General features: G+C 41.3%; 1 protein-coding gene across 2 annotated transcripts in view; it reads right to left on the reverse strand.

Annotated features, from left to right (window-relative positions):
• Window positions 1-7,789: 7,789 nt before the first annotated feature.
• FSTL4 (follistatin like 4) overlaps window positions 7,790-27,757 on the reverse strand; it is a 209,761-nt gene continuing 189,793 nt past the window's right edge. Inside the window, exons 10-16 of one of the 2 annotated variants that reach the window (XM_083871698.1) lie at window positions 27,149-27,283; window positions 25,609-25,635; window positions 20,274-20,392; window positions 17,136-17,285; window positions 16,441-16,548; window positions 13,310-13,419; window positions 7,790-9,569 (exon numbers count right to left, since the gene is read on the reverse strand). In XM_083871698.1, the coding sequence (XP_083727824.1) occupies window positions 8,873-9,569; window positions 13,310-13,419; window positions 16,441-16,548; window positions 17,136-17,285; window positions 20,274-20,392; window positions 25,609-25,635; window positions 27,149-27,283 (1,346 nt within the window). In that variant the 3' untranslated portion in view covers window positions 7,790-8,872. The remainder of the gene's footprint in view (window positions 9,570-13,309; window positions 13,420-16,440; window positions 16,549-17,135; window positions 17,286-20,273; window positions 20,393-25,608; window positions 25,636-27,148; window positions 27,284-27,757) is intronic. The other variant, XM_083871699.1, reaches the window with a different exon arrangement.

The raw sequence follows: 27,757 nt of genomic DNA on the forward strand, positions 1-27,757 counted from the left end.
CTCCTGCCTTTTTACCTCCCACACTTGCCCTCTGCTATGTCTGAAAAACTAGTGGATGAGCTGCCAGTGGATGAAGTGCTGTGTCCTTTGCATGATGGCTGTTACTCCCAGACATTATTGTCCTGCTAACTCTGTTGTCACAGACCAATGTACAAGCCATAGCTATAGGGTGATTGTCAGAGCATCCCAACATCCCTGAGCCCCCAGGGCCTCAAACAGGAGAGAACAACTGAACTGTGCTCATTGACCGTTAACACGAATTTACTGCTACTTGTGCTGATGTTTTCAGCATAATTCATTGCAGCTTGAACTTGTTGACTATCTGCATAATTTCTCCTTGAATAATTTTACTGCCATATGGGATGCTGCAGACCTTGAGCTGCTGGCTTTGCACACAGCCCCTCCGCGCATTAACGAGCCTCACTTGACGGGCGGTGAACAGCAACCTTCACATCCCTGGGAGGAAGCCCATGATTTCTGCTGAGGTGGTTCACGGAGGGATGGTTTTTTAACCTCCAACCTGTCATGAGAAGCACTCAGGAGTGGTGATGGTCCTGCTGATACAGCCCCTGTGCTCCCATGTGCACCTCTGTGGGGGTTCAGGGCTCTCCAGACCTTGGGGTAGGGCACATGGAACTGCCTGTGTTGGTGAAAGGAATTTTTAGGGTACAGAGGATTTTAAGCGCCAAAGCTGTCAAATCAAGAGTTTTCATCAACATTGATTTGAGTTTCTAAAGTAAAAGACTGTTCGAGAAAATGAGCCAGCTTAACCTTGTTATACAGGGGAGCTTAAGAAATTTTTCCAAAAGCTCCCGGCCTTTATCATTTAGCCTTAATGCAAAACTTAACCTCTAGCAGTATCTGCTGCAGATAATATTGTTGATGAGCTAGGCTGTCTTTCAGTCCAGATTTCACGTCTTAATTAAATGGAATTTGTTTCAGCAAATAGTGCTTGTCAAAAGTGGGATATTTTTTGCCTTAGGACTATTACAAAGATGCTATTAGACATATTGATAATTAGCAATCTGTGTCTCAGAATTACAATAGCACCACGTAAAGACAGAGTAATTTTTCCCAAGCCAAAATTATAATTATAAATTAAATACACAGACATGGCCAGCTAATCTTAAACATAAACCCATAGAGTATAGTGTGCTTGAGAACACTGGGAGCTCACCTAGTTGCTTTTAGGAGCTCTGACACCAGAACGAGTTGTGGAGGGACTGGTGCCAGGTGTGAGTGAGAGCTGTATGTACCAGGGAAAGTTTAGATTTGATGTTAGAGAAAATTTCTTAATGGAAAGGGTTGTCTAGCTCTGGATCAGACTGCCCAGGACAGTGGTGGAGGCACCATCTTTGGAGGGATTTAAGAGACCTGTAGATGGGGCACCTGGGGACATGGTTTAGTGGTAGCAGGGTGGGGGAATGGTTGGGCTTGATGTTCTATCTGCCCTATTGGTGTTAGAAATTGCTACACATGGGAGTTTTTTTCCAGTGTGGTCCACACATGAGGGAAAAAAGGCAATACTGTATAAATGCATCCCATTCCTCCACTAAAAAGCAGAAATTACAGAAAAATGAAGATGTGAAAAATAAATTTTAAAAAAATCACAATAAGAGTTTTTAGGCTTGAGATAATGCCTTGACTTGATTGAATAAAATATACTTAACAAATCCTAAAGAAGCCATTGTATTTACTGGACTCAAATAATTTTACAGATAGAAAATACTGAGTAATTTTGGCTGTGGGACAAAGCTGGCATGCAATGGTAGGATGCCAGCCAGCTTCAAAGCTGAAGTTGTGTTTTACACAGAGCTGACTTTGTGCTGAGCAAGCTTGGGAATGGGAAAAGTGCCGAGGGAGCAGGACTGGCTGGCATTTGCTGTCTGAGTCAGTGTGGGGCATCTTCCTGCAGGAATCCTGCTGTGCTCGACAGCACGCGATGCTGTCTGCACGGGGCTGGGATGTGCTGATGGTCTGCAGAAAGAGATCAAGCTGCAGCTGAGCTGGCTGGCAGGAGATGGACCACTACACATCAATCACTAGGAAGAAAGGGGTGGGGAGAGGGCTGCCCAGAGAAGTTCTGGGTGCCCCATCGGGGCCAGGCTGGACGGGGCTTGGAGCAACCTGGTCTAGTGTAAGGTGTCCCTGCCCATGGCAGGGGGCTGGAATGAGATGAACTCTAAGGTCCTTTCCCACCCAAAACATACTACGAATCCATGACAATAGGCCAGTAGTTAGCCTCTCTTTGTGGTCCATCAGCTCTTGAGATTCCAACATTTTTGACACAGTAATTATATTGGATTCAATGGGAAACTAAGAGTGAAATTCAATGCCACACTCCAAATAAAGAGGAATACAATATAGCAGCTCATATGGAACTGTCTGCAAAACAGGGCTGATGTCCAGCTGAGGAAAATTCATGGTTAATGCCTGGAACAGCTTCAACAGGTACAGGAGGTACTGGCCTGCAGGAGCAGCTGTGCCAAATAGGATGAGGATTAAAAGTAGGAAATAGCACAGTTATTCAAAAACCCCTACCACCCCAAATTCCTAGCCAATCCCCTATTTAAAGAAAAAGAAAAGGGAGATGCCAGCCTGGTTCTCCTGCCTGACCCAGTGCAGCTCCAAGCTTTGCCAGTCCTCAAAGCAAATCCTCTGAAGAAATGATGAACTTTCCTCCACAGAAACTCCAGTTTCTGAAAGTCCATTAACACTGAGTTTACTGTAGCCTTAAATAAAACATTAAAAACTCTCCCTCTGCAATACTGCTTCCAGTAAACGCCTCTCCAGGTAACTCCTCACCCTGCTCTGCTGTGACTACAGGTGGTTGCAATGCCAGCTGTGTTCACACTTTCTTTTAATTGAAGAGTAGCTGAAGAACACACAGCTCCCAGGCTGGGTATCCAACGACACAGGAGTGATGTGGCCATCAGGCCATGACTGGCATTTTCTGTGTGCAACAGAGGGAGAAACCTGTGCTAACCTGGGAACTGGAGCTAAGCTTCTGGAAATGCCAGTGGTCTGACCTTTAGAAACTGGGTTGATGCTCCTTTGATTTAGTACTTGTCTTGTTTATGAGGCACAGCTGTCTCTCTGCTCTCGCTGTGCTCACTGCCTTCACCTGATGGCTTTGGACAAGTGTCAAAAACACCATAGACTGCTAAGGGTTAGTGCTGAAGTGCTTAATTAAACAAGCCTCTGGGATGTGGCAATTTGCTTGGTAGAAGCACCACACCAGGACTCTTTACTTTTCTTTATTCTTGTTTTCTTCTAAAGTTAGTATTGTGAACTGGAAAAAAATTCTTTTCTTTCTTTTTCATGCATTTTGTTCTCAGCTACAAGCATTTGGAAAATACGACCCTCAATCCCCATTTTTCCTAAACTCAAGACGAGACACGCAAGAGCCTTTTGTGCCACTAAGATGAGTTTTCACCTTTTTTCATGATTTTCTGGAATAAGGGACAAATAAAATCACAAAGGAAAAAAACCCCAAAGGTAGAGAGCTTCTTTAGCAGCCAGTCACGTCTGTAAGGACTGTAAGTCACCTGAGCATCCTGTGCCAAGGCGCTGAGGGTCATTAACAGCACTGTGAAGGCACTGCTACATCTTCCCTCTGGGCTGCATGGTGATGACCTTTTGCTGCCACAGAACTGAGTAATGGGCATTAATTCAGCTGGTGCAGAGAGTAGATTGGGCCAAGAACTTAACAAGTTGCACTGGTCCCACCCAGACCATCCTGCTCTGCTTGGACAGGCTGTAAATCTCACCTCACTGTACTGAATTGAGGGTATTTTGGCCAATGCATTAAGATGGGCTGCACATCCAGCTCACATTGCTTGGGATAAAAAAGGAAATGAATAATGTCAGGTCTGTATTTGCAGGCCCTTCATCAGATGGCCCCAGCCCAGGCTCAGCTCAGCCCCCATCACTCATGCCTGACACCCAGGTCAGCACCTTTGCATTTTTGGGGCATCCTGATTTCTAGCAGATGTGAGCAGATGTGAGATTCCTGCCTGCCTGTCACTGTTCTCTGTTTTCAGGCTTATTAAAAAGATCTTCATAGGCTTGCTATTTTAGAAACAAGTATTAATAAACCAACCAAACAAATCCCCAACCCTCTTGTTGGAGGCAAGTTAAAAAAGAGTGACATTTCAGGTATGTTTTTTCTCCACTCACAGAGAGGAGCTGTTCATTCCTGGGCTTGCTGTGCTTGGCCGGGAATATGTATGGTCTTCAACATCACACACCATCTTGTGCATGAAAGAAATACATGAGTCTTCCTGGTCTCTAGATAGAGAGATGTCCCTGTGTTTTATTCATTTCTACTTCAAAAAGTTAACAAGAGAAAGAATATAAATAAAAAATCCTTTCTGCAGAAGTGGTTGGGGAAAACTGGCAGCAGCCAAATGAGTGGGACACCACAGTGATGAGCAGGAGCTGTGCCCACATTATGTCTGAAGTGCCTTGTGCTACAGGTCCACAAAGGGGAAAGGATGTGTGGAATGTGGATTGTGGATGCCCCATCCCTGGCAGTGTTCAAGGCCGGGTTGGACGGGGCTTGGAGCAACCTGGGATAGTGGAAACTGACTCTGCCCATGGCAGGGCTTGGTATGAGATGAGCTTAAAGTCTCCTCCAACCAAAACCATTCTCTGATGATTAGCTCTAGAAACAGCTGCTGCTGTGGAACAACTTCCTGTTGTGGAAGCCCATGACTGGCAGAGAGGATGAACTTCTGTAGGTTGGAGGGGAGCTTGCCAGGCTGGGGGAAATGAGCTCTAGTGAGCAAATAGCAGCACTGGAAGAGCCAACTATAAGATTGATCTCTATTTCCTGTAACTTAACTATACTATAGGGGCTTCAGTTTTTTTTTTTTTTTTTTTTTTTTTTTTTTTTTTTTTTTTTTTTGTGTTGTTGCTGTTGCCCTATGACAAAATACCCAAAGCAGTGAGTCAGGTGATTGATGCCGGTTTCAGAATGGAAGCAGAGTGGGAATTGCATCCAATACAGAAAGCCAGTGCTGCTCCTTGCCTTGCATAATGCAATAATGCACTTCATTAAAAAAAGCAGGATTTACGCCCAGTTTTCTCAGAAAGCAATTACCAGAGAGTGAGGCAGTGAGTCATAAGGGTACGCGGCAGATAAGGAAATCCCTGGGTCCTGGAGGGTCAGTGAAGGGTGACATGTACACCTGTAACCTGAGAGAGGATCACAAAGCTTTGTACAGGGAGGGACAAAGGTGGTGATAAGGAAAAAAATACAAAGGCGCTATGGTATGCCCACATCTCTTATGAATAACCAGGTTATTGCCCATGTCTCCCCAGCCTCTGTTCCTGTGCTCCTGTTCATTTTGTTGACCTGCTGTAGGGTCATACAGGGAATTAGCCATTATCTCCTTACAGAATTGAGATCTTGACCTGTTTTATCTGTTTTACACAGAACCCAGCACACTACCAGGCACTCCGGCAATTAAGACCTAATCATGGTATAAATCAAGTAACTAAGTACCTGTCAACAGGTCATCAGGACTGGTGTTCCTCTTGGGCAAAGCTGCGTTCATGGAGGTCAGTGCAGCAAAATGGCCCAAGGCCTTCAAGGCAGAGTGTATTTCACAGCCCCTCATGAAGTCTCTTCTGCAGGGGGAACCAACCCACCCTGCCAGTTCCCATCTCCCACCCATTCCACATACAACCCCACCAAAATAATTTTGTACTTTTGTTGATTCTTTTTAGTGGTATAAAAAAGTAAAGTATTTAAGGATAAGAATACATTAATCATCACAAATTCCAAATAAAGGACTTTTAAGGGTTTTTTTTTTTCCAGTTTAAAAGTGGATGGTTTCTGAACAGGCACTTCCATTCAGAAAGTGAAAATATTGAGGGAAATACTAAGACAAAACAGCATTTCTATCATACTGCTGTTTAACCTCAGTGATGAATGGCAAATGTATCTGATCTTGGCATTGGAGTCTCAGTGGCAACCAAGGATTATTTTTCCCATGATTCTAGTGTCAGAACATCCTACTGATATATGAGTGTATAGGATAATGAAAAGGTCATTAATCCAATTTAGATAAATTTTGATTAATCACCATGGTTAATTAATAATTTAGTAACTAGGAATTAAGTGTGAATCAGTGGAGAACCAAAAGGATAAGGAAGGAAATTGCCCACATGGAAATACGGTCTCTTTTTGCCAGAGCTGAAAGGCAAATATGAGTTGAAACAGTTTTTTTAGTATATATAAAAATTCTGTGTCATAAAAAAAATAAATCAGAGTAACAAATGTGCAGCACTTTAATGTCAGATTTGACTGTTATTGGAACTGTTCACAAGTCGTGTGGACAATCTAAATTATACTTCATTTTCTAAGTATGATATATAACCATTAGGATACTTTAGAAAAACACATCACCAGAACTTGGGCTGGAGAGGGAACAAAGGGAACATCTTTGGAAGGTCCAAGTGGGATTTTTTTCAAGTGAATGCTATTCCAATACTTTGCGACAAACAGGAAAAAGTGAGGTCTGTTACACATCTTTCACAGCCTATATATAAACCAGCCTCAAGAATATTTACCTGAACATATATATACAGGGGTGTTTGTTTTTTTTTTTTTAATATTCTTAAAAAAAGTAATATTTGCTTGATCTATGACACAATGAACTACAGGGAAAACTTACCATAGGCATAATAAAATACTCAAGAAGTCATAAAAGGTAACACAAGAGCAGTGTTTGGCCTTGGTAAAACACATTTAGGATGGCTGCAATGTATGGATACAGCTTTGTTCAAGAAAGGAGCTGTGCATATTTAAAGGTACTTACAAAGCTGGTCTTCTCCTTTCTTTCACATGGGTTATGTTTCTTAATGGGATGAGTACAAAATCATGGACACCATGCATTACTAAAGGAAGGCTATGCCCATCTGTTTCACATGTCTGTGTTGCAATGATGGAAGAGTCTCTTCTAACCCCTATGGCTCATAAGTGAAAGAAGTGTAGGATTCAGCATATGGGTGTTGAAGGACAATTTCAAGGACTCCATGTTTAATGAATTCATAGGATTCAGCTCCCCTTCTTTGTCTGTCAGAACAGATTTTTATATTCTCTATAGAACTGAAATGGTGTAAAATATCTCAGGTCCACAGCCATGCTAAACTGCTGCTCTTCTGATAAAGCTAAACATTTAAAGCAAAGATTGCCAGTGTCATTCTGTATCCTTCTTGCTTACAATCCCTCTGTGTGTATTGTGGAATGGGTGACTTAAAGCATCTGCGGAGGGAAATAATTACGAAACCACTATTTATCACTGCACGTGTTCAAGGGCAGCTTTCTACAGACTCTGGGTAACAAGGTCCTTGGCAAACCAAGCTGGGTCTTTCCAGAGGCCGATGGGCGGCTCCAATGCAGAGAGGTTTCTCCAACTTGAAGACCCCATTTTCCAAGTGATGGTTACAACTGCTTGGATGGCACCATTTCTTGTCTGGCTCTGCTGCCACAGCTGCTTTTGGCCTCGTTACTTCATAGTGATGGATATAGAAAGTTAGAAAAAGTTTTTTATATCTTCCAAGTGTGCAAATAAATGGATGTGTGTTTTTATGGGAATTTGACTGAAATTTCTCAATGCCAGCTGTTGCATTCTTGGATAATTCAGCTGCTTTTACTTGAATGTCTTTGCTTATAACTAAAAGATAATTGACTATAAACAAGTGTACTATAAACAGAATGGAAAGAAAAAAAACACAAAGAAAAATTGTTTCCTGGTTGTTCTGAAAAGAAACAGGCGAATCAAGGCTATGACTAGAAAATGAGTAAGTTTTCTATTAAAAATAAACTCTGTTATTTTAACTGTTATTTTATGAAGAACCAAGTGATTTCAGTGCTCCTAAATATTTAATGAAAGAAACCAATGATTTCTAAAAGTGTTGCTGTCTCCAATGGGAATAACCATAACTAATTCTCTGTCCCCAAAGAGTAGATTTTGCATATTGTTCCCAAACTGACCACACTCACGAGCTGTTGAAAGACTAATGCCACCTTCTCAACAAAATTGTTTACATAAACTCTGACCCCCCTGTCAGCATTTTCCAGCTTTTACCCAGGCCTGGATGGGTAATGGCCTGGATATTTCATGGCAAATTTCTCAGATACAATCACATAAATATGCACTGGAAGAGGGGGGACTCATCCCATTGCCTTCAGTAGGACCAAGAGCAAAATGAAGTGCAGAAGCAAGGGAGCTGACAGTTACTATTTCTGTGATGCCTTCTTCTGAAATCACATCTGCAAATCCTCTCAAAGCCATCCTGCAGGAAAACTGATCAGTTTTCATTAAATCGCTTCCCTAGGTCTCTCTGGGTTGAAAACTGCTCTGATGTTTACTTTCCCTCATCATCCAAAGGTGAATATTCAAAGGTGAATAGTCCTCGTTGCTGCCATCTCCCTGGGCTGGGCTGGGGTAGTAAGTGCAGCCAACGGGCAAGGGATACAGGGAAGAAAACTGATGCTTGGACATAACATAAAAGCTCCTCAGTATGGAAAGTCAAAATCTGTTTTGTTCTACAGAATTACTAGGTTTCGTGGCTTGTATGATATCTCAGTGGAGATATTATTTGCTTCCCAGCATTTTTCTCATAACCACAAATCATACCCACAAATAAAAAATATCCCTTCAAAACCACTTCCTATTAGCAGAGCATACCTTATATTATAAAACTTGCAAGTAGACCAGTGTTGTACCATGAAGCCTATACAGGGTTTTTTGTCTTTTTGTTTTCCCAGTGTAAAAATATACAATGCTACTGCTCATTTCCTGCAGTGTAAAGGTCCAACTGGTCCTTGCCTGCTGAAGGCTCCACTGCTACTGCCCTTTCATACCTCCCCAACCCAGACCACTGTGTTACCCCTCCTTATACCTGAAACCTCACAGCGTAACGTATTTTGCCTCCCATTTATAACAAACAAGGAATCTTTAGCTGGTGTAATGAGATACTGTCCAAATAATCCACTGTCTTTCATAATTCTGTTGTAGCTGCTCCAGGGCCAGTCTTTGGATGTGATAGGGTCCTTTAAGTTCTTCAGTACATTCATTCTCCCCGTTGACAGCTCTACAAAAAGCACGTCTGTCTGCAAATGCGAAGTAGCATATATATAGTACTGATTGCCTTCAGTGAAAGAGGGCTGAAACGTGAGATCAGACACGTGTATATCTGTCTTTAAGTCGTAAATCAATTTGATTTCCCCTCGAACAGTCAGGGCCTGGACGCTGATCCTGCCGCTGCCCTGGTCTGCACTGACCAGGTACCTCCCATCGGGTGACACGTGCGGCGTCCCCGACACGGCACCGTTAGGGCCAATGACGGCGTCGGTGACGCTGTCGATGAGCAGCTGTGGTGGTGCCCAGCGGCTCCTCCTGCACTGCACCAGGTAGTAGCCCCCCAGGTGTGTGTATGCCATGGCCTGAGGCACGCAGCTGTAGGCCCTGAGGTTGATGGTCTTGATGTGGGTCACGGTTTCCAGGTCGATCTTGTGAACCGCGTGTTTTGACTGGTTAAAAATGAAGCCAAACCTGAAACAGAAAATGAGACACTGAAGTCGCCTCTGGAGACGTGGTGACATGCTTGAGCAAAAAAAACCCGTCAGCCTAATAGGGAACCTTTTAGTCTGTTGGTTTTGGGAGCATGTGCAATAATGCTGTCTCTTTTTGTAAGAAATGTCCTCTTTTAGTGCTTCTAAAACATCCTAGAAGGAGGGATATATTTCAGTTCAAATTAGCAACCTGATCCTGGAAATTTGAATATGTGCTTAGCTGTTTGAATCTTCAAGAGCTGCAATCTTTTATTGGGAAGACCAATTTCTATAGAAATTATATCAAGGTTTGGATGTTCAGTAGGCTAATGCTGACCAGGTTTGTAGTTAATCTGTCTGAGATTACAGTCATGAAATTCAATATATACTCAAGCCTTCAATCTCAAAATAAAAAAGCATTCAAAATAAAGCATATTGCTGACAGTTTGGGGCCAGACAGTAATTATATGTAATAAATATAGCTGTGTACAATATAATGCATAACCACTGAATGAAGACCATATCTAATCTCATCTCTTAACCAAGAGCACCAGAGGGAAGCTGCAGCGTGTGTTGTGTACCTGTGTGTCCTATGGTGACTTTATGATGCTGAACTGTATCCCCATTCATCTGTTTAGCCCAGAAGTAAGTTTTGCACCTTTAAAACTTGATCTCAGAGTGAAGTGGGGAGAAGGAGAAGTGGTAGAATGTTTGAGGTGGCTGCACTCAAAAACACAGAGATAAGAGCTTCAGCTTTCTCTCTCACAGACTTTGTTGTCTGCAGCAGGGACAGCAGGAGAGAGCTCTCCTTTGATTCTGGTTAGTTTTTAGCTAGCTGAGGCAGAGAAGTTCCCTGGAATGTGTTTTTTTCTTTTTCTCAGAACTGATCAGCCTGCTCTGGACTGAAAACCCAGAACAACATGAGGAGCTCCCACCTGTGGCTCATGGGAGCCCAGGATGGCATTTTCCAGCACAGGAGGGACTGATAAGAGAATGAGTGAGCGAGGCTACACTCCATAACAAGGACTTTCTGAATTTGTCATCTCTTCACAACAGCAAGAGGTTCTATTGTTTAATATTGTTCATTTTTTATGCTTGTGAATACTTTGCTTGTTAAATAAACAGTATTTTTCCACTTTTCTCCAAGGAAATCTTTTCCCAAACCAGCTGGGGAAGGATCTGCTTGAATCTGCTTTTTAGAAGGACACCTTAGAAAGTTTCCTCCTAAATTTGCCCTAAACCTGGACACAATGGTGCCTAGGAACTACTGCAGGAGACAGTAAGGCTGTGGTGCAGAGCAGACTCTTAAAAACCATCCTGCCAGCCCAGGGAAGGTGCAAAACATTTCTTGAGGAACATAATCAGAGTGCCCTGAAGATAAGGGGTCTTTATTTTCTGTCTCAAGACAGGGCAAAGAGCAGTGAGCAGAGGATAAATGTTCTGTAAAAGATATATGCTGCAGCATGTCTGACCTTTGCTGGAGACAAGAAAAGGTCAAGAATAGCCAAGAAAGGTTTCTGCTTAATTAGAGAGGGAGCCCTTAGAAACAGCCTGCTTGTGTTCCTCTGGATTCATTGACACTGACCTACAAAAACTAATTTTACATCAAGTATCTTTTCATCCATTCAATGCAGACAGAGGGAAATGAAGTGAGTGCTTAGTGTTGTATCTCTTCTTCAAAAGATGTAAAATTGTCTCGTGAAGTGTGGAGGACAATGTGCTTCTGTGCAAATAATACGTATTTTGCTTGAAACACTAGGTTTATTTCTTTATTCTTAATCCATCTGTCAATGAGACACTCAGCAATGATTTCAGTTCTAAAGAACGAGCCAGTGTAGTGTATGATCCCATGAAAATCACCGGGCCAAGCCTTTCATTTCCCCATTATACTCACATCCATTAGAGACTTCACAAAGTATCCGCAGAGGAGAGTCATAGCGCACTGTGTGTGTGGAAATTGGATATGACACTTGTATTTCTCCTGGATGAATGCATTTTAAGCACACTTTAAAAAGTGCTTTCCCTTACAGCTTTTTTTTTTTTTTTTTTTTTTTTCCCCAAGACCTCCTTAATACTTGGCCAAATGCCTGAAGAAGTTAAGTAATGTTTTTTATCATAAACTTCCACTTAAAGAAGTGGGTCAGGATATATTTTATGTGCCCACAGTGGCAGAAGAGGCTCAGCCTTTGCATGAAATCTGTGATCTGAAATCACAAAGCAAACCTTGCTCTTAGAGAGTTTTTTAACAGTCTACCCTTGGAACTAATAAAAATGGATACATTTCTAGATAACCATCTAAAACAGGAGGCAGTTGAAATACATATACAGGAGTATTTGCATATAAATATTATTTGGCTCATGGAAGAAATTGCTTAAATGTTCACCTTCCTGGGAAATGCTGGTACTGCCATTTATTGTTTCTGAGTGGAGAATTTAGAACATCATCTCAATGAGTCTCATTAGCCTGCAAGCAATGATTTTTCTGTATTGAGGGTGAGAGAGAATGGACAAAGATCTGGCCCTGAACAAATGCAACAGGGAATCAGGGACAGCATTTGCAGCTTTGCCTACAGAAAACTATAGACAATAATCTATATTTATTATTTCAGCCAACTAATCACACTGAAGCAAAAGGACAATTAAACAAACAAAACAGTTTAACTGTTCCACCTTCCTGTCTTTGAATCCAATTCTCACCTTCTCAGCTCAGGCTTTAACATTCAGCAGAGTCATCTACCTCCTGGCACTACTATTAGTCATAATGAAATTGTGAAAGAAAAACTGGAAATACGAAGTAGAGAGAAATTACAAATGACAGCCATGAGGCATGCATCATTATTTTGCGTTTCACTAGGCAAAATTATTTATTTTGGAACAGATTCAACATATAATCATTTAAGTGTAACCCCTTTTCTCTCAGTGTCTCCTGCAGGAAACCTAAGATGACTGTAAAAAGTTACATCAGTTTTTTGAGTGTTTAACTCAGTTAAAATATACAGAGGACAGAAGATGGTTAAAAAGTTGTTACGTTATAACATGGGAAGAAGAGTATAAATTGCTGTGTAGTTATCATCAATTTTGATAATGTTAATGGGAGGCTTCCTGTGCCTGCTGGGAAGCAGCCAGTACTACTCCAGGTTATTAGTATGTTAGTTACACAACCTCATTAACCACTACATCCCATTAACATTCAAAGCTGATGGTTCATGGAGGGATTTTTTTTTTTTTTCTGTGCAGTGCTTACCATTTTTCTGCGCCAGCCATAAACCCCACACAGAGATCCAATACTTGAACAAGTTGGAAACACATGAAAGAACCACATCTTATGCTTCAGGCAGAGTACACTTTTACCACTTCAAGCAATATATCCTTGACACAGGTTTCTGCCCAGATCCATAACAGTTTTGTGGCAAGGAAAGTGATTTTTGGGCCATCAAATTCCTGGCATAAGTAAGTCAGGGCAGAGTGCCATAAGCTGCAAGGAGAGATGGATGACTAAGGTGAGGTCTGAATGCCTGTGCATGGTCTAAGGGAAGTCCAGGATTTTTTCTTGCTGTTTTATTGACTAGCTGAATAACTACTGGCAATTTCCTCAACATTTCATGTGTGAAAATGGGATAAATGTAGTTAAGATTCATCACAAATTCATTCATTCATTCATTCCTTCATTCATATCTGTAAAGTGCTTTAGAGAAAGGAGCAGCGTGGTCACCATTATTATTCATTAAAATAATTTCTCACCTAACATGATTAATAATAAGATTTGTAGGTGGTATAAAAAAATCATCCACTCCTTCAAATGGTGTGTGGATAACACGTGGATCCTCCCCGGTGCTTGCCTCCGGAATTACCTACAATAAATACACACAAGGTTGAGTGCAGGATAAGCACTGGGTAAAACAGAAAGGTAAATACAGATTAGAGACTTGCACAGTACTGAGTGGCTCTTTCCAGGCTGTAGTAGACTCAATTGATTAATGACTTCAAAACACTGTTTGGTGTAGTTGTCTCGAAAAGGTGTGCTAGCAAATAGTATTTGAGGCTTGACATTTGTAAGGTAAGTACTCGACTTGACTTTCATAAGCTGTTTACATCTTGAGAAAGAGCAGTCAAGCAGGAACTGAAGCAGTATGACAACACTAGGACTGTAATAATTTATCCCCCACTATCTAAAGTAAACATTTACTTCATGGACACATTTATTAATCTCACTTAAATGCACAGTGATAATTTACCATCCTGAAGGATCAAACACTAAGTCAGAGGAGTTAATTATCACTTTGAAGGAGAAAAACTCCATCGATATAAAGTCCAGGGAGGAGTGGAGAAGTGCCCTTTGGCTGTTCCCTGGTCCTGTCCTCCAGCACAGCACAGATCTCCATGGACAGGGGAACTCAGCTGCTCCACTACTCCAGAAAGGAAAAGTAAAAGTTTTCAAAAATTAAAATGCTAAACACTCAAATTGTTTGCTGGGTTTAAGATGACTTTAGTCCATTCATTAGGATTTTCAGCTGCTCTAATCTGCAGCAGTCATTTCTTTGAATTTATAGCTACATAATTCATTAAAAACATGCTAAATCCCTAAAAGGTTTATTCCAGACAGCTGTTCTGGTCATGCCATTTAGATTTCTTCCAATTAGATTGCTCAAGAAGGATGCTCACCTTAGCACAGTGCTTTCAAGAGGCCAGACATTTGCTTCCAAAAGCCAGTAATAGCCAAACAACAGTATCCTGTTAGTTGGTTGCACAGGCAGTTTGATAAATCCCTGACTTCCAGAGAATGATTGGAAATTTAGATCAACCTCTGCAGCAGCATCTTCATTAAAAAAAGATATTTTATTGCATGTCTGCAACCAAACATTGCAGGTTTTAAGAAGAAATTAGTCACTGCCCACCTTTTGGGAAAGAAGGTCAGAAAAAAGAATGGATCTGCTAATGCTGATGCTAATCTCATCTCTATGTGTGTAACTGCACATCATAAAGATAACAGAAAGGGCTTTCTGAGATCTGGAGCCTTCTAACAAGTCTCCAGCTGTGCAGATGGTGTGTTCATCCTAATAATGACATGCTTGTGCCATCTCTCCTTTAATTACAGAAACCTCCGCAGCTGGATGGAAGAAATTAAGTCAGAAAGGGTAATAAGAGCCCATTTTGTCTCCCTATACCCGTACAGGAAACTCACATTCCCAGGTGAAACAACCTGGTGCTGCTGCCCTGGAAACCTTCATTTATATGCCTCCATTCTGGTTTTGGCATCTTTTCCTGAAATTGCCCATGATGAGTAGCTGTTCCAGTCTCTATTATTGACAGTCAGCTCTGGATGGAGCATGTGAGTGGTGGGGATGGCTCATCCCATCTTCATGGGGCAGTATCTCCAGTGGAAGCCTTGGGTAGCCCCACAATTAATGTAGACTCCCAATATGTTGGTTTTTAGGTCAGAAAGCACAGCCCCCCTTCTTCTCTGCTTGCTGGGGAATCCTTTAACGTAGACTTAGCAGCAAAACACTTCTGGCAGAAGGAGAATTCACATGACACCTTTTTCCAGAAAGGTTGGGCAGCAAGTGCCAGAAAACAACTACCAGAGAGTGAGATGTCTGTATGGATCAAATCAGATCCATCAGCTGGTGTCAACTCTGTCATACAACATACAGCAGCAGAAAAATGCCCCACTAGATGACTATTCTCCATGCTCTCTGTACTGTCAAAGAGAAGAGTAAATCTGCCAGGGTGATCCAGAAGTGGAAGCTAATTTAGTTGTCCAAACTCATGTGCAGTGCTGTGTCCCAATGTCACTGTGGGTCTGGTGGTGCTGAGCGTGGAGGAGTTCCACAGATATCACTGGCACCCCTGCTGTGGAATCACTAACACCCAGTAACAAAATTTGTCCCCAAGGTTTTGCTTCTACTTTTTTTTTTCTTTTTTTTTTGTTTGGTTTTTTTTTTGTTTTGTTTTGTTTTGTTTTTGTTTTTGTTTTTTTTTTTTTTAATTTTTTCATGCCCTAGAAAGCCCCTTTGCATTTTACTGTGAGAGAAACACAGAGTCACAGAATTGTTAAGGATAGGAAAGCCTTCTTAGATCATTGAGTTCAGCTATTTCCCCAGCACTGCCAAGCCCACCACTGAACTATGTCCCCAGTTGCCACATCTACAGGTCCTTTCAATCCCTCCAGGGACAGTGACTCCACCACTGCCCTTGGCATCCTGTTCCAGGGCTTGAGAAAGTTATCAGTGAAGAAATTTTTCTTAATACCAACCTAAACCTCCCCTGGCATAACTTTTGGCCATTTCCTCTTGTCCTATCACTTGTTACATGGGAGAAGAGACTGACTTCTATCTGGCTCCAACCTCCCTTCAGGGAATTGTAGAGACTGATAAGGTCCTCCCTGAGCTTCCTCAGCTGCTCCTTGTCAGACTTGTGCTCCAGACCCTTTTCCAGCTCTGTTGCCCTTCTCTGGACACATCCCAGCACCTCTGTATCTGTCTTGTAGTGAGAGCCCAAAACTGAACCCAGGATTGGAGGTGTGTCACCAGTCCTGCAGAGCACAGCAGTCTTGTCCTGCTCACAGCCAGTTGCCAGCCCTTGCTGTATAACTTTATGGCACCTGGCTCTGTCACCAGTCTTAAAACAAAACAGATCTTGGCACAAAGCAGCCCTGCTGTCAGCCTGTGGCACAGTCATTGCTCAAAAACAAATTAAACGGCAGGAAAATATGTGAGGATGGACAGAGGAGGGATGAATAAAACACACTGGATATGCAAATAAAAAAGCAGATCTATATGCAGACCATAAAAGCTGGTAATTACCTGCAAGCCACCAGTGTGTTACCAGTGATGCTGAGCCCAGGAAGAGCAAAGGCTCCATAGTGGACTTACCTGCAGTGTGGGTGATGATTGCTTCATGTTCCCCCAGCTGAGCACCCACACTTGGTCATGGGACTTGTCATAATGTAATTTGGTTGGTAATGGGTCCACATCCAAGGACTTAAAAAAATCCAGAGAGAGTTAGTGACACAGTGACCCAAATGCACATGACAAATATGACATCAGTTCACTGCAGGCATTCTCATGCACCACTGTTATGTTCCCTGTGCAGCTTTGCCTTCAAATCAAGTGGAGCATCAGCAGTAGTTGAAAAATTTGGCTGTTTGGTGCCATTTTCTGGGTAGACATCACTCCATCTTATGCTTTTACTTATAGCCAGTAGATCAAGGGCCAATTTCTGTCTGAATTGTGCCCACACCAGCTCATTCTTTCTGAGCTGCTTACAAACCCAGGTCAGGCAGCTAAGCCAGGAATTCATCCCAGCATTATTTTACCAGGCTCACTGTGAGCGGGGCTGCAGATGCTGCCCTGAGACTGCGCTCTCCAATCCACAGAGGAGTTTATTCCTGCCACTGAGGTTACAGAACAGTGAACTCCATGTGATCCTACTGGCAAAAACAACATAGGCCCAGCTCTTTAGTGATGAGCAGAGCTTTGCCCAGCAGATCCACTGGGCAAAGATCTCATTTTTTTGTCCTGTATCAAGTCTTTTGCCATCAGTGAATAATGTGTTCAGTTGTAAGTACCTGTATGGCTTTTTGAGTCTGGATATCAATTATCATTACTCTGTTCTGCTTTGGCTGTGTCACATAAATGTACTTGTCTCTGACATTGACTGCTGAAGCCCAGAGGCAGGACTGAGTGTCTTCACCTTCCACTCTAGGACAGATCTCCTCCTGAGGGGTTAAAAAAGAAAAGATTTAATTTTTACAAGTTCAGGGCCTCGAGCAGCAAGAAGCTTAGCCTTGAATACGACAGGAAAAAATTCCTGGAGATTCCATTAGGATGGTATTTCTCCCCTTTCTTTCCTGGAAAACATGAAATAATTAATTTATCAGGTACCACACTTCAGCCTAGCTCTATGCAATGACATTAAACAGCTGGACCTCCTGCAAACATATATTGAATTTAAATAACCACAGAGTCTATAGATTGATCTTTTGAAGCACACTATGGTTCATCAAGACTTGCAGTGCTGTCAGCATTTATTAGCAAGAGAAATATCATTCTGTGCTTTGAAAAAACAGTGATTTACATTAATTGAGTCACTGCTTTGTATTTTTCATAAAGTCTTCATTTTCTGCACAGGAGAGCATGCTCTAAAACACCTGTGCTCAAAGAAGCAAAACAAGCAGGATCCTACAGCTACAGAAACTTCCCCTGTTCAAAATGAACCATATTCTGCTGCTTTGGGCCAAATTCTGTTCACAGAGCTGCCTGATGCCTTATTTTGTCTCTGATCCTCCACTCACTGATGCAGAACTCAGGGTACAGCTGAGTTTGAAGAGCCACTTTTAGTCTCACCAACAACCCTCTGCATGTTCCCTACTCCTCATTACTCTTCCTTCTGTCAAGAGGCTTTATATGAGAGAGCATTTGTGTGGGACCAGGCTGTGGGGAGGAAATGGGGTAAAATGAGAATGAACACATATAAATTTCAGGGAGCACAACTGTTGATTTTAGACCTTATGTTGGGTAATATTCAATAATGGCCCAACTTACCTAAGGGAAATGTGATTGGAGCTGCATCAGAGATTGTTCAGGGGAAGAGGAGGTGCAACAAAAAACAATGTCAACACTGTGTCTGTATTGGAGGAATGGAATGGAATGGAATGGAATGGAATGGAATGGAATGGAATGGAATGGAATAGAATAGAATAGAATAGAATAGAATAGAATAGAATAGAATAGAATAGAATAGAATAGAATAGCCTGAGTTGGAAGGGACCTACACCATGTGCAACAATTATGGATGGAAAGCTGTCACCTCTAAGCTGCACAGCTCTGCTGGCTGAGTGTTTTGGTGGAGATAACGAGTAAGGGTTGAAGATACAAGATTCAATAACTTGGCTGCATTTTCCTTTCTGTTCCTCCAGCCAGGCTGGGAATCTGTGCTACAAGCTAGAAGATGATACAAAAGCTCAGACTTGGGCTTCCAGCAGCCATTCCTGCAGTCAAAGCATCTGCCAGTCTCCACATTGCCCTCCTCATCCTCTACTCTCCCAACACAGAATCTCTAACAGTTACAGCTAGACTTTATCTGGATAGACAAGCCTCCACCCAAGCAAAGGGGCATAGGGAAAGGTCACCAGTCTTTCTGCTACAGGGCTCAGCTGCAGCTGCTCCACCTGCTTTTGTGCCCTCTATGAAGCAACCTTTTCTGTAGATCCACTCCTAAAGTTGGGCCCGTGTCACTGTCTATGTAGCAAACACTCAAGATAGTAAAAGGGAAAAGGGAGTAAAAAATGTCAATCCTCCCTAGACCAAGGGAAGAGTCCCTTGAGATCTGTAGGAATTCCTCAGAGGTATCTCTGAAAAGCAGCCAAGTGATGTTAAAATTCCCTCTTAGGCACACCAATGTACTGACATTATCTCCTTAAGTTCCCTCTGTGTTTTGTTCTTTTCAATCTGTTTCTCCAGGACCACCTCTTCAATATTTACAGCTCTTCAGAAAAGAAACACAGGATTTCTGTCTTTGTAAAGCTCAGGTGTGGCTTAATATTAAGTATTAAGTCCATGGTAAGAACTAGCCTTGGGGTGAGCATCAGTCTGGACTTCTTCTAAGGTATATTAAAATCTAGTGGAAATAAAAATCAGTATCAACTACAAATTTATTGAGATTTAGAAAATACTTATTACAGACTCAAAAGATGATCTTGACCCATAGCAGCAGAGCTTGACCCAACCTGCAGCGCTCATGACAGTGATCCTCCCCTTTGATTCCTCCCAAAATTGAAATCAAGGCTGAGCCTTTTTTTTTTTTTTTTCAGAAGAGACACATTCTTAAGTCACATTTTCAACTTCCCCTTTTAAAAATTAGGAAGTAAGTAAAGGAGTGACTAAAAAAAGCATTTCTGGATGTATTTCAGCACCTGTGTTTTTTTCAGAACTGTCAGTTTCATGTGGATATGCCTGATGTCTGTTCCTGTGCAGGAGCACATAACACAGGTCACTGAGAACATTGATGTCACAGAGCCCCCAGGCATATGTTAATCCACTGGCCATGTTGAGCTCCATTGCCTACAAGCCAGTGCTTGGCATTCCAAACACCTGAAAAAAATTTCCTTGTGTTTCCCTAAAGCAAGGGTTAGGTAAACTCAGTGTTGACAGAAAAGTGCCAACAGCCAACATGGACAGTGCAGTCTCTCTTTCAGTGGCAGAAGATGCAGAGGTCCATGGCAAAACCATTTTCTGAGCATTCTTATTTGCCTCCCTGATGCAGTTTAACATGGCAAACCACTTCCAAAGAGCAGAAAGTAGCCCAGAGTAGCTCAGGTCTTTGCCTTTGGAGCCATCAGTAAAAGAAGCATCAGTGAATGATGTGCACATCTTTCTGCTGTTGAATTTTGTACCTTCCCTAAAGGCCGGTTACAAATTTGGGGCATAGATAAGTAAACAGACCAAAAGGACAAATGAAAATCTTTGCTTATGTGAAAACCAGTCAGATTCTCTGCAAAGTGTCAGTAAATCCTCCATGTCAGCCTTAGAACTTATGTGGATTCCCTGATTTTCAAGAGAAGATGCTATACCTCAGGGATGCTGCACGAAGCCCACCAAGCTCCAAAATCCCTGTGGCAAACGGGTCCTTTAGCAATAACAACCTTTGAAGAGATTAGGAGAAAGTTTCCCAGCTGTCAGCTGTAGCTGCTGGGTTTAGGACTTACATAACTTGTGAAAATCCTCTCTTCAGGCCTGATATGTCTCCGGATTTCACATTCGTTTGGCTGAAGGACTGTGATCCCATCATCAGAAAAGACATAGAACATATTCCCAACACTCAGGCCTTAAAGGGGGATAAAGAAGAAGGAGTTGGATTTTTTTTTGGTATGTATCCATAGCTGTTAGGACTTATCTAAAGAACTTGTCCTCCTCTCCCGACAAACAAAATCTGCCTTACATAAAAGTTGGTCATTTTGGATGCAGTTGGAGCATTCACAAAATCAAATTTCATGTCACAAGGGCTTCAAGGAGTGAAGAGGTACAAACACATTCAAAAATGCATTGCCTTGGTGGCGGTGGTTCTACCCAAATAATTATGGCTGGTCTTGTAAATAGGTACCAAAGCAGGATCTGATCCCAAAAATCCTCTGCTACCCCCACAGATTATGATTTTTTTCCCCCTATGATTTCATTAAAAACAGCTTGAAAATAATTTGAGAACTGAAAGAAAAGCTTTAGTTAAAATTAAAAGTGAAGGGCATCCTGTTACAGGCAACTTGACTGCTGGTAACTGTGATGTTAAATGGAAGTGTTTAGCATCTGTACCATGAATGAAAATATATAGATTTCTCTATTTTCTTAAACTATCTGAAAGAACTAACTACAGCCACCAAAATAAATACATTTTTGAAATCTTGCAAACTGTAATTCACAAATGTGGAGTAGTTCAGCATTGCATTAGCACTCATTAATCCAACCAGGGCATTCCAGATTTGGAAAACTGGCTGATTGTCATTGCTTTGCCATTAGGAGATTGTGTTTTATCACTTCTGTCATGCTACATGGAATTGCAGTGACAAGATCTTTAAGAAATGTTCAGGATCCTTTCAGACACTCTAATTTCAAAGATCCAATCATTCAATTTTTCACACCACCACCAGTAAGTGTTTGCAATGACCACTGTCACCCCTAACAGTGTTGATTATGTACTTTATCAGCCAACAATATGGTGATGCTATAATTTGAATCTTCTAATTAAATTCATTTTTCCCATGGAGAAATAAAGTCCCCATTCTATGGCTCTGAATAGTGTTCAGTGTTCGAAATTTCCTTCACCAGTCCTGTGGTGGCAGCTCTAAATACTGCTCACAGAAACAGAGTTTCTCACATTTCTTAACTGTTTGCAGGATTGAGATCTAAATCATCACAGGAAATTTGACAGTAAAAATACGGATAATTTGGACAAATGCATTTCTGGAAAATATTGTAAAAAACCCACATTGTATTTAGTAAGGCTAGAAGGGTTTTTTTTGTTGTTGTTGTTGCTAAGCCCCCTTCTTTTGATGCCAAATAAGTAGCTTCAAGTACAATGTGTCAGCATGTGGTGTTTGCTGTACTGACATGGTTCAAGCTGAGTCTCTGAACCATAGCACAGAAATCCCCCAGTTAGGGCATCAGGTGGGTACAAGAGCTGTGATCCTCAAATGTGACTCCACAGAGCAGGATCATGCACGTAGGAGAAAAGCTAACAAAGCTCCATGGAGAGTTATTTCATGGACTAAGGGTTATTATTTTTCCCAAGTATATTGGCAAAACATTTCATTCAGGCACTTTGGACCAAAACCTGCACTCCCAGCATCCACACAACTCCCACCTGCTTTAGTGGGATTTGATGAACACATCAGAGGGCAGAGTTTGACCCTGGCCTGGAATGAGTGCCGATATTTCATGGTTAAAGGATTTTAATCCTAAGAAGTGAAAACAGGCAGGAAATCAATTATGACTACTGTGAAGATGCTTATTATTATTTTCATGCACAAGAAAAGTGTGATTTTGTCAGATGATCTTATTACAATGAGGGTGTAAAAATTAAGAGCTTAATAACCCACAAAAATATTTTGATTAAGAATTTTACCCCAACAGGTTTAGAGTCAGAGACTTGGCAAGTTCTACTACTTATTTTACAGTAAAATGAGCCCAAGTTCTTCTGCAGATTGATTAAAATTATTTCAGAACAAATTCCTGAGAGCATTCAGTTACTCTTTTTTAAAAAAAGTTTGTCAGTTTAAATTAAACCACTTTTTTTTTTTTTTTTTTTTTTTTTTGCCCAGAGACTGAGCTTCACACTGATATTTAGACCAAGCAGGATTTTACTAGACAAACTAGTAAAGTCACTTTATTGTGACTTATGAAACATCTGCCAAATCTTGGTTGGGGTATATCCTAAACATCTTATGGCCATCAGTGGAACAGACACAATTTTTGATTATACTGATGCAACTCTTTGGTGCAGGGAATGGGAATTAGCAGTACAGAGGTGGCCAATGAGGTATTTTGTTTTTTATAGTAGTGAGGCAGGTACTAAATTGGGAACTAGGGCACTAATGAGGAGGATGAGGATGATTTTTTTTTTTATCCCTTTTGAATTGAGGACATTTCAGGTTAGATGACACAACTAGTTTAAAACCTAAAGGCATTATGAAAGGCAACATACCTCACTGTATAGCAAAAACCCCCTAATATGAAAAAAATAAAATTAAGAAACAGGAAACGGGAGGGTTTCCTCTACATAACAGTTTTTATTTGATCCACTCCAGATGAAGGTGGCTCTAACAAAAACCTCAGGAGGACACTGGATATCAACAAGAGCTTATTTGAGAAATACAGTGTCTCCATCAGTGTACATTTATACCTCCCTCCTTCGAGATCAAAGGGCAATTTTTTCACCATGGAATACTCTCCTCTGATCTGATACTTAAATAATTTTCCCCTAATTAATCTAAATACTTGGAAATATTTTAGAACTTAAATTTGGTAATGAAAAGGCCTTCAGCTTTTTAAGTGCATACATTCACATAACTGCTGAGTGCCTGCTGGCACAAAGTGCTCCTTTTCTCCAGTTATTAAGTAAGCAATGCTTGCCACAGAAATGAACACTGTCATGAAAACAAATCTCTGCTTTACATTTGGGTTACTTGTGGTTTTCTCTGGACAAAATTAAAAACTATTTGTACATTGAGTAAATACTGCACGTGCTTCCAGCCCCAGGTTTAACTGGCTGGTTGCCCTATGTGCATTCATTTCTTGAGGTGTTGCTTTTGCATGGTCTGAAAGGTTTTGAGAACAAACTGACAGACTGACTTTTAAAATGACCAAATAATTGTGTTAAAAGTTTGACTTGCAGCAAAAGTTTGTTCTACACCATATTTATTTAGGCATTTTCCCAAGGTTTTAATTACTCCAGACCTTGTGGGGGTGAGGCTCTGATAATTTTAAGGGAGCTCAAATCTACCAATGCATTTGTTAATATTGCTACTTGCATGTAGTAAGGAATTGAAATATTATAGTGTAAAACCAAAAATACCATTCCTGTCTTCCAGCTTTCTCTGTGCCAAGATTTCACATGCTGAGGTATATTCTAGAATCAATGTGTCCATTGAATACTACAGAACAACACAAGCAGGGTAATACACCTGCTTTACAGATACTGAATTGTTTAGGAACATCAATAACAAATCTGCTTTACTGGCCATGTTTTGCATCAACATTGCTCATACTTTTATTTAAAATGTGCAAGGTTGATAAGCAGTAAGTCCACTACTTTAGCAAAATTCTAATAAGACTTTCTGCAACCAACTTCTCAGCTGTTCTTTAAGTATTACTCTACTTCTACATCTGGCAGGATTATCCAACTGCTTTCTTTAAAAGGGAGCATAAGGGACACAGTATATAAACAGCCATGGAGCATTGTGCAGGTGATGCTGGACTGATGAGATACATTAGAGATTTCATTTCCAAGCAGAAGGAAAATTGCAATTCTTAGTCCCCATAATGCCATTTACTGGAATGTCAGCAGTGAAGAATCCTCACAGCCCTGCACAAGGAACCTGCAGGTGGGATGCTTAGGGAGAAGTGCTGGGGATCTCTCCTGGTGACTGTGCCACTTCTCTGACCTTCAGTGAGCTGAATTTGGCTTGAGTTGGGAGGGCCTTTAAAAATAAAGTAGTGTGTTTGCTGTATGTGTCTGTGGCCAAGAGTGGCACTGACCGTGTGCACCAGCTGTTTGCACACCTGGCCCAGGCTGCTCTGGTCACCATGCCCTGGCACCTTCCTTCTGCCCCTGAAATCCTTCGTGCCAAGCCCAAGCTACCCAGAAAGCTCCATGCTGAGGGCTGGAAGTCCAGCTACTGTTTTGGGTACCTGGAGGCACTACTTACAAATGGACCTTTGCACCCTCCAAAAGCAGAGTGAGCCTGAAGCCCTTCTTGGAGGAGCAGCCTGAGGGACTTTGGGTGTTTGCAGGGGGAAGGGGGACATGGCTGAGAGCAGTTTGTCACTGCATGGCAACCTCTCCCACACAGCTTGAAGGACACCAAGGTCTCAGCTGCCTCATAAGCAGCTGGCAAATGTAAGAACTGGTTTAAATCTGTGCTTCAACCTCAGAACCTTCCTGCAGTGAGTGGATGTCCTGCTCACAGCCCTCCAGGAGTCCAAGCTCACGGGATACCCTGAACACACCTGGGATCTACACCTACAGAGTCAGGTGGACAACCTGCTTGGGAGCCCCTTGGGCTGTGGCATGACACTCCTTACTGGGTGTTTTGGAAATTATGACACCCCAAGCATGTAAAAAATGAGGTGGTTTTAAGTGCCTCCATAGTATCTTTGAGTCAATTAGCTGCTGAGGATGTTTTTTTTTTTTCTTCTTTGGCTTCCAAGATACACAGTTGTTGACCTTGTGAAGGGCACACTGTAAGTTTGATCAAACTAGAGCTCTTAGCTGCCAATTAAAACAAGGAGAAATGGGGCAACCTTTACCCTGCATTGATTCAAAGAATAGAGGGAAGAAAACTTGTTGTGGTTTGGATTTTTTTTGCCTAACAGTCAAGAACACAATTTCTGCTGCTCACCTAGAAAACAGCAATACATGCTACTGAAAAAGAAGAGCTTGAATTGCTTGCTGAAAAATGTAGTATATTGAATTTATGCCTTACTTGTTCAATTATGGTAATTTGGGAGCACTTCTGACACTTGTGTGATTGCTAATGCAGCTTGAGAATCTCAGGCTACTCACATTTCTGGCAGTGTATATAAAATTAATATTTTTATATATTTTATGATCATCTATGATTTCATAGTGGGAAAATGCAAGACGTTATAGATACAAGAGTGACATCTCTTATTTGAATAATTTAGCTTTTAAAAGTCTGGTCTGTACATAATCTGGTGACTGTGAAAGTTGATAGGGTTAGTGGCAAGTCAGTGGAGAATGGCCCATCATGGAATTATTAAAGCAGACAAGCACATTATCACTACGACAAAAGAACTTTACTGCAGTACCTTCCTCTCGCCACAGTATGTTTGCAACTGCAGCATCAGAATATTGGGAAAGCCAGAAAATAATCAGGAAAAGAAAAAAAACAACAAAACAATGTCAAAACTTTCATTGTAGCAAGTAATTGAATAAATAATCATGTTTACATGAACTGTTTAATTGGTGAAAATTTTGTAATATTAATTCAAATAAAATACCAGGAAAGACAGAGAGCTGTAAACACATTTGCTCTTTCTAGAGACAATTCAGAGACTTTGAAATGGGAAAAATCCTTCCTGAAATGAAGGCAGCTGTGCAAAGAGCAATGACCTACTAAAGAGAAGCTGTTACCTTCAAATGCAGCTGGAGGTATGGTACAGCCTATGATTTTCTGTGCACGTTCAATAAGGAAACACAACACAGAATTACAGAATCATTAAGGTTGGAAAAAACCTCTAAGATCATTGAGACCAACCATTAACCCAGCACTGCCAGGTCCACCTGCATTTTTCAGAAGAAGCCTGAGACTGGCAGCTACAGCAGCTACACCCTTGGCTGCCTTGTTTCTTGGAAACTTCATGCAACTGCATTCTTCCAGGATTCATATAACCTTTGAAAGTACACCTGCATTTGAATTTCTGTTCCAGATAGATCCAATTATTTCTCAACATACTGTAATTTCCCTTGCTCAAGTATTCAAGGGAAAACTACCAATATTAACCAGAGTACATAAATCTAGTTAATGAGGAATAGAATATCCTTTCCAAAGATTCTCCTTGAAAGCCCATATTTATGGGTAACTTTGTTTTCAATTCTTGCTCTATATTAGCAGCCAGAAAAGCAGCAAAAATCCCATTTGCACCTAGACTTTTAGTTTCACCATAAACCCAGGTAAACTCCCAGGCAGTTAAGATGGCAGAACTAGGAAAGATCAGGCCTCTGGGAGCTTTTCTACTGGGACGACTGATCACCTCCTTCAGCAATTCTATTTTGGGGTCAGTGTGGTCAAGATAACACTGCTGCACTCTTATGGGAGATGTGGGAAGAGTAGCTGGGAGAGCATTTGTCTTTGAGGTGGAAGATAATTTCCCACTGAGGGAAACCTATTATGCCAGTCAGTGATGTAAAAAACAGGTAAAATAAATAATTTAATCACATTTTCCAAACATCTACATATTCAAGAATTTTGACTGGTAACTAGCTTCAAAAGAAGTACTATACAGAAATCAATGAGATTTACAGAATTCAACAAAAATATTACATATGGATTCCCTGATATCTGAAACTATTGCAAATTTGTTACTCCAATAAAGCTGTTACCCATCACACATCCAGTATACTTCTGGCACATGAAAGACACCATTTTCCTGGACAAGAGATTACCTTCTCTGCATGATTCCTACCCCAAAAAGTGTCCAATCCTCTGATCAAAGTGCATTCAAAACTGACATTACCTCATGTAAGTTTCAACTTACTGCATGCAATAGCCTGAACTAGTAAACTACATGTATACCATCACATTCAAACACTATTTAAAGAAATAAATACATAGAACATTGAGCTTACGGGTCTTTCTGGCCGAATCTTCGATGAAAAGGGAAGATATGTCCTCGTCCACTCCCACCTCATTTTTAGCAATGCAGGTGTAGGCACCAGTGTCTTCATACCGAACACTACTGATATGAAGTTCACTTCCATTTGCTGTAAGAGAGACACTCATAAACAGTGCTCCTCACTGCTGCTAATTGCCTTCCCTGCCTTAATTATCTTCCATCACCACAGCTGCCTGGTGATGGCTCAACACAGTGGTTCCACCCCACTGTGCTTCCCCCTATCTAACTAGAGGTTTTTGGGGATTCTCTTGGGAGCTGATGTCTTGCTCCTTTCCATCAGCACATACACACTCCACACCAGAAAAGAACAAAGAACAATCTGAAGTCAAACTATAAATTACATTTCATTTATTTCTTCTTTTTGTTAGAAAAATGCTTTGGCTCTAGTGAAGAAAAATTAATTTCAATTTTGCAAACTGTTTTTCATCAGATCACCAAAAACTTCGGTTTAAAGGGGTCTCTCTACTGTTCCTCCTACCATTTTGCTTTCTGCAGTGGGATCATTGCCTAAAACCTTTGGAACGTGAGACATTGTATGCATCATGCCATGACATCAGTGCTA

This window comes from Zosterops lateralis (genome assembly GCF_965231275.1).
Source record: "Zosterops lateralis genome assembly, chromosome: 14".
Lineage (NCBI taxonomy): Eukaryota > Metazoa > Chordata > Aves > Passeriformes > Zosteropidae > Zosterops > Zosterops lateralis.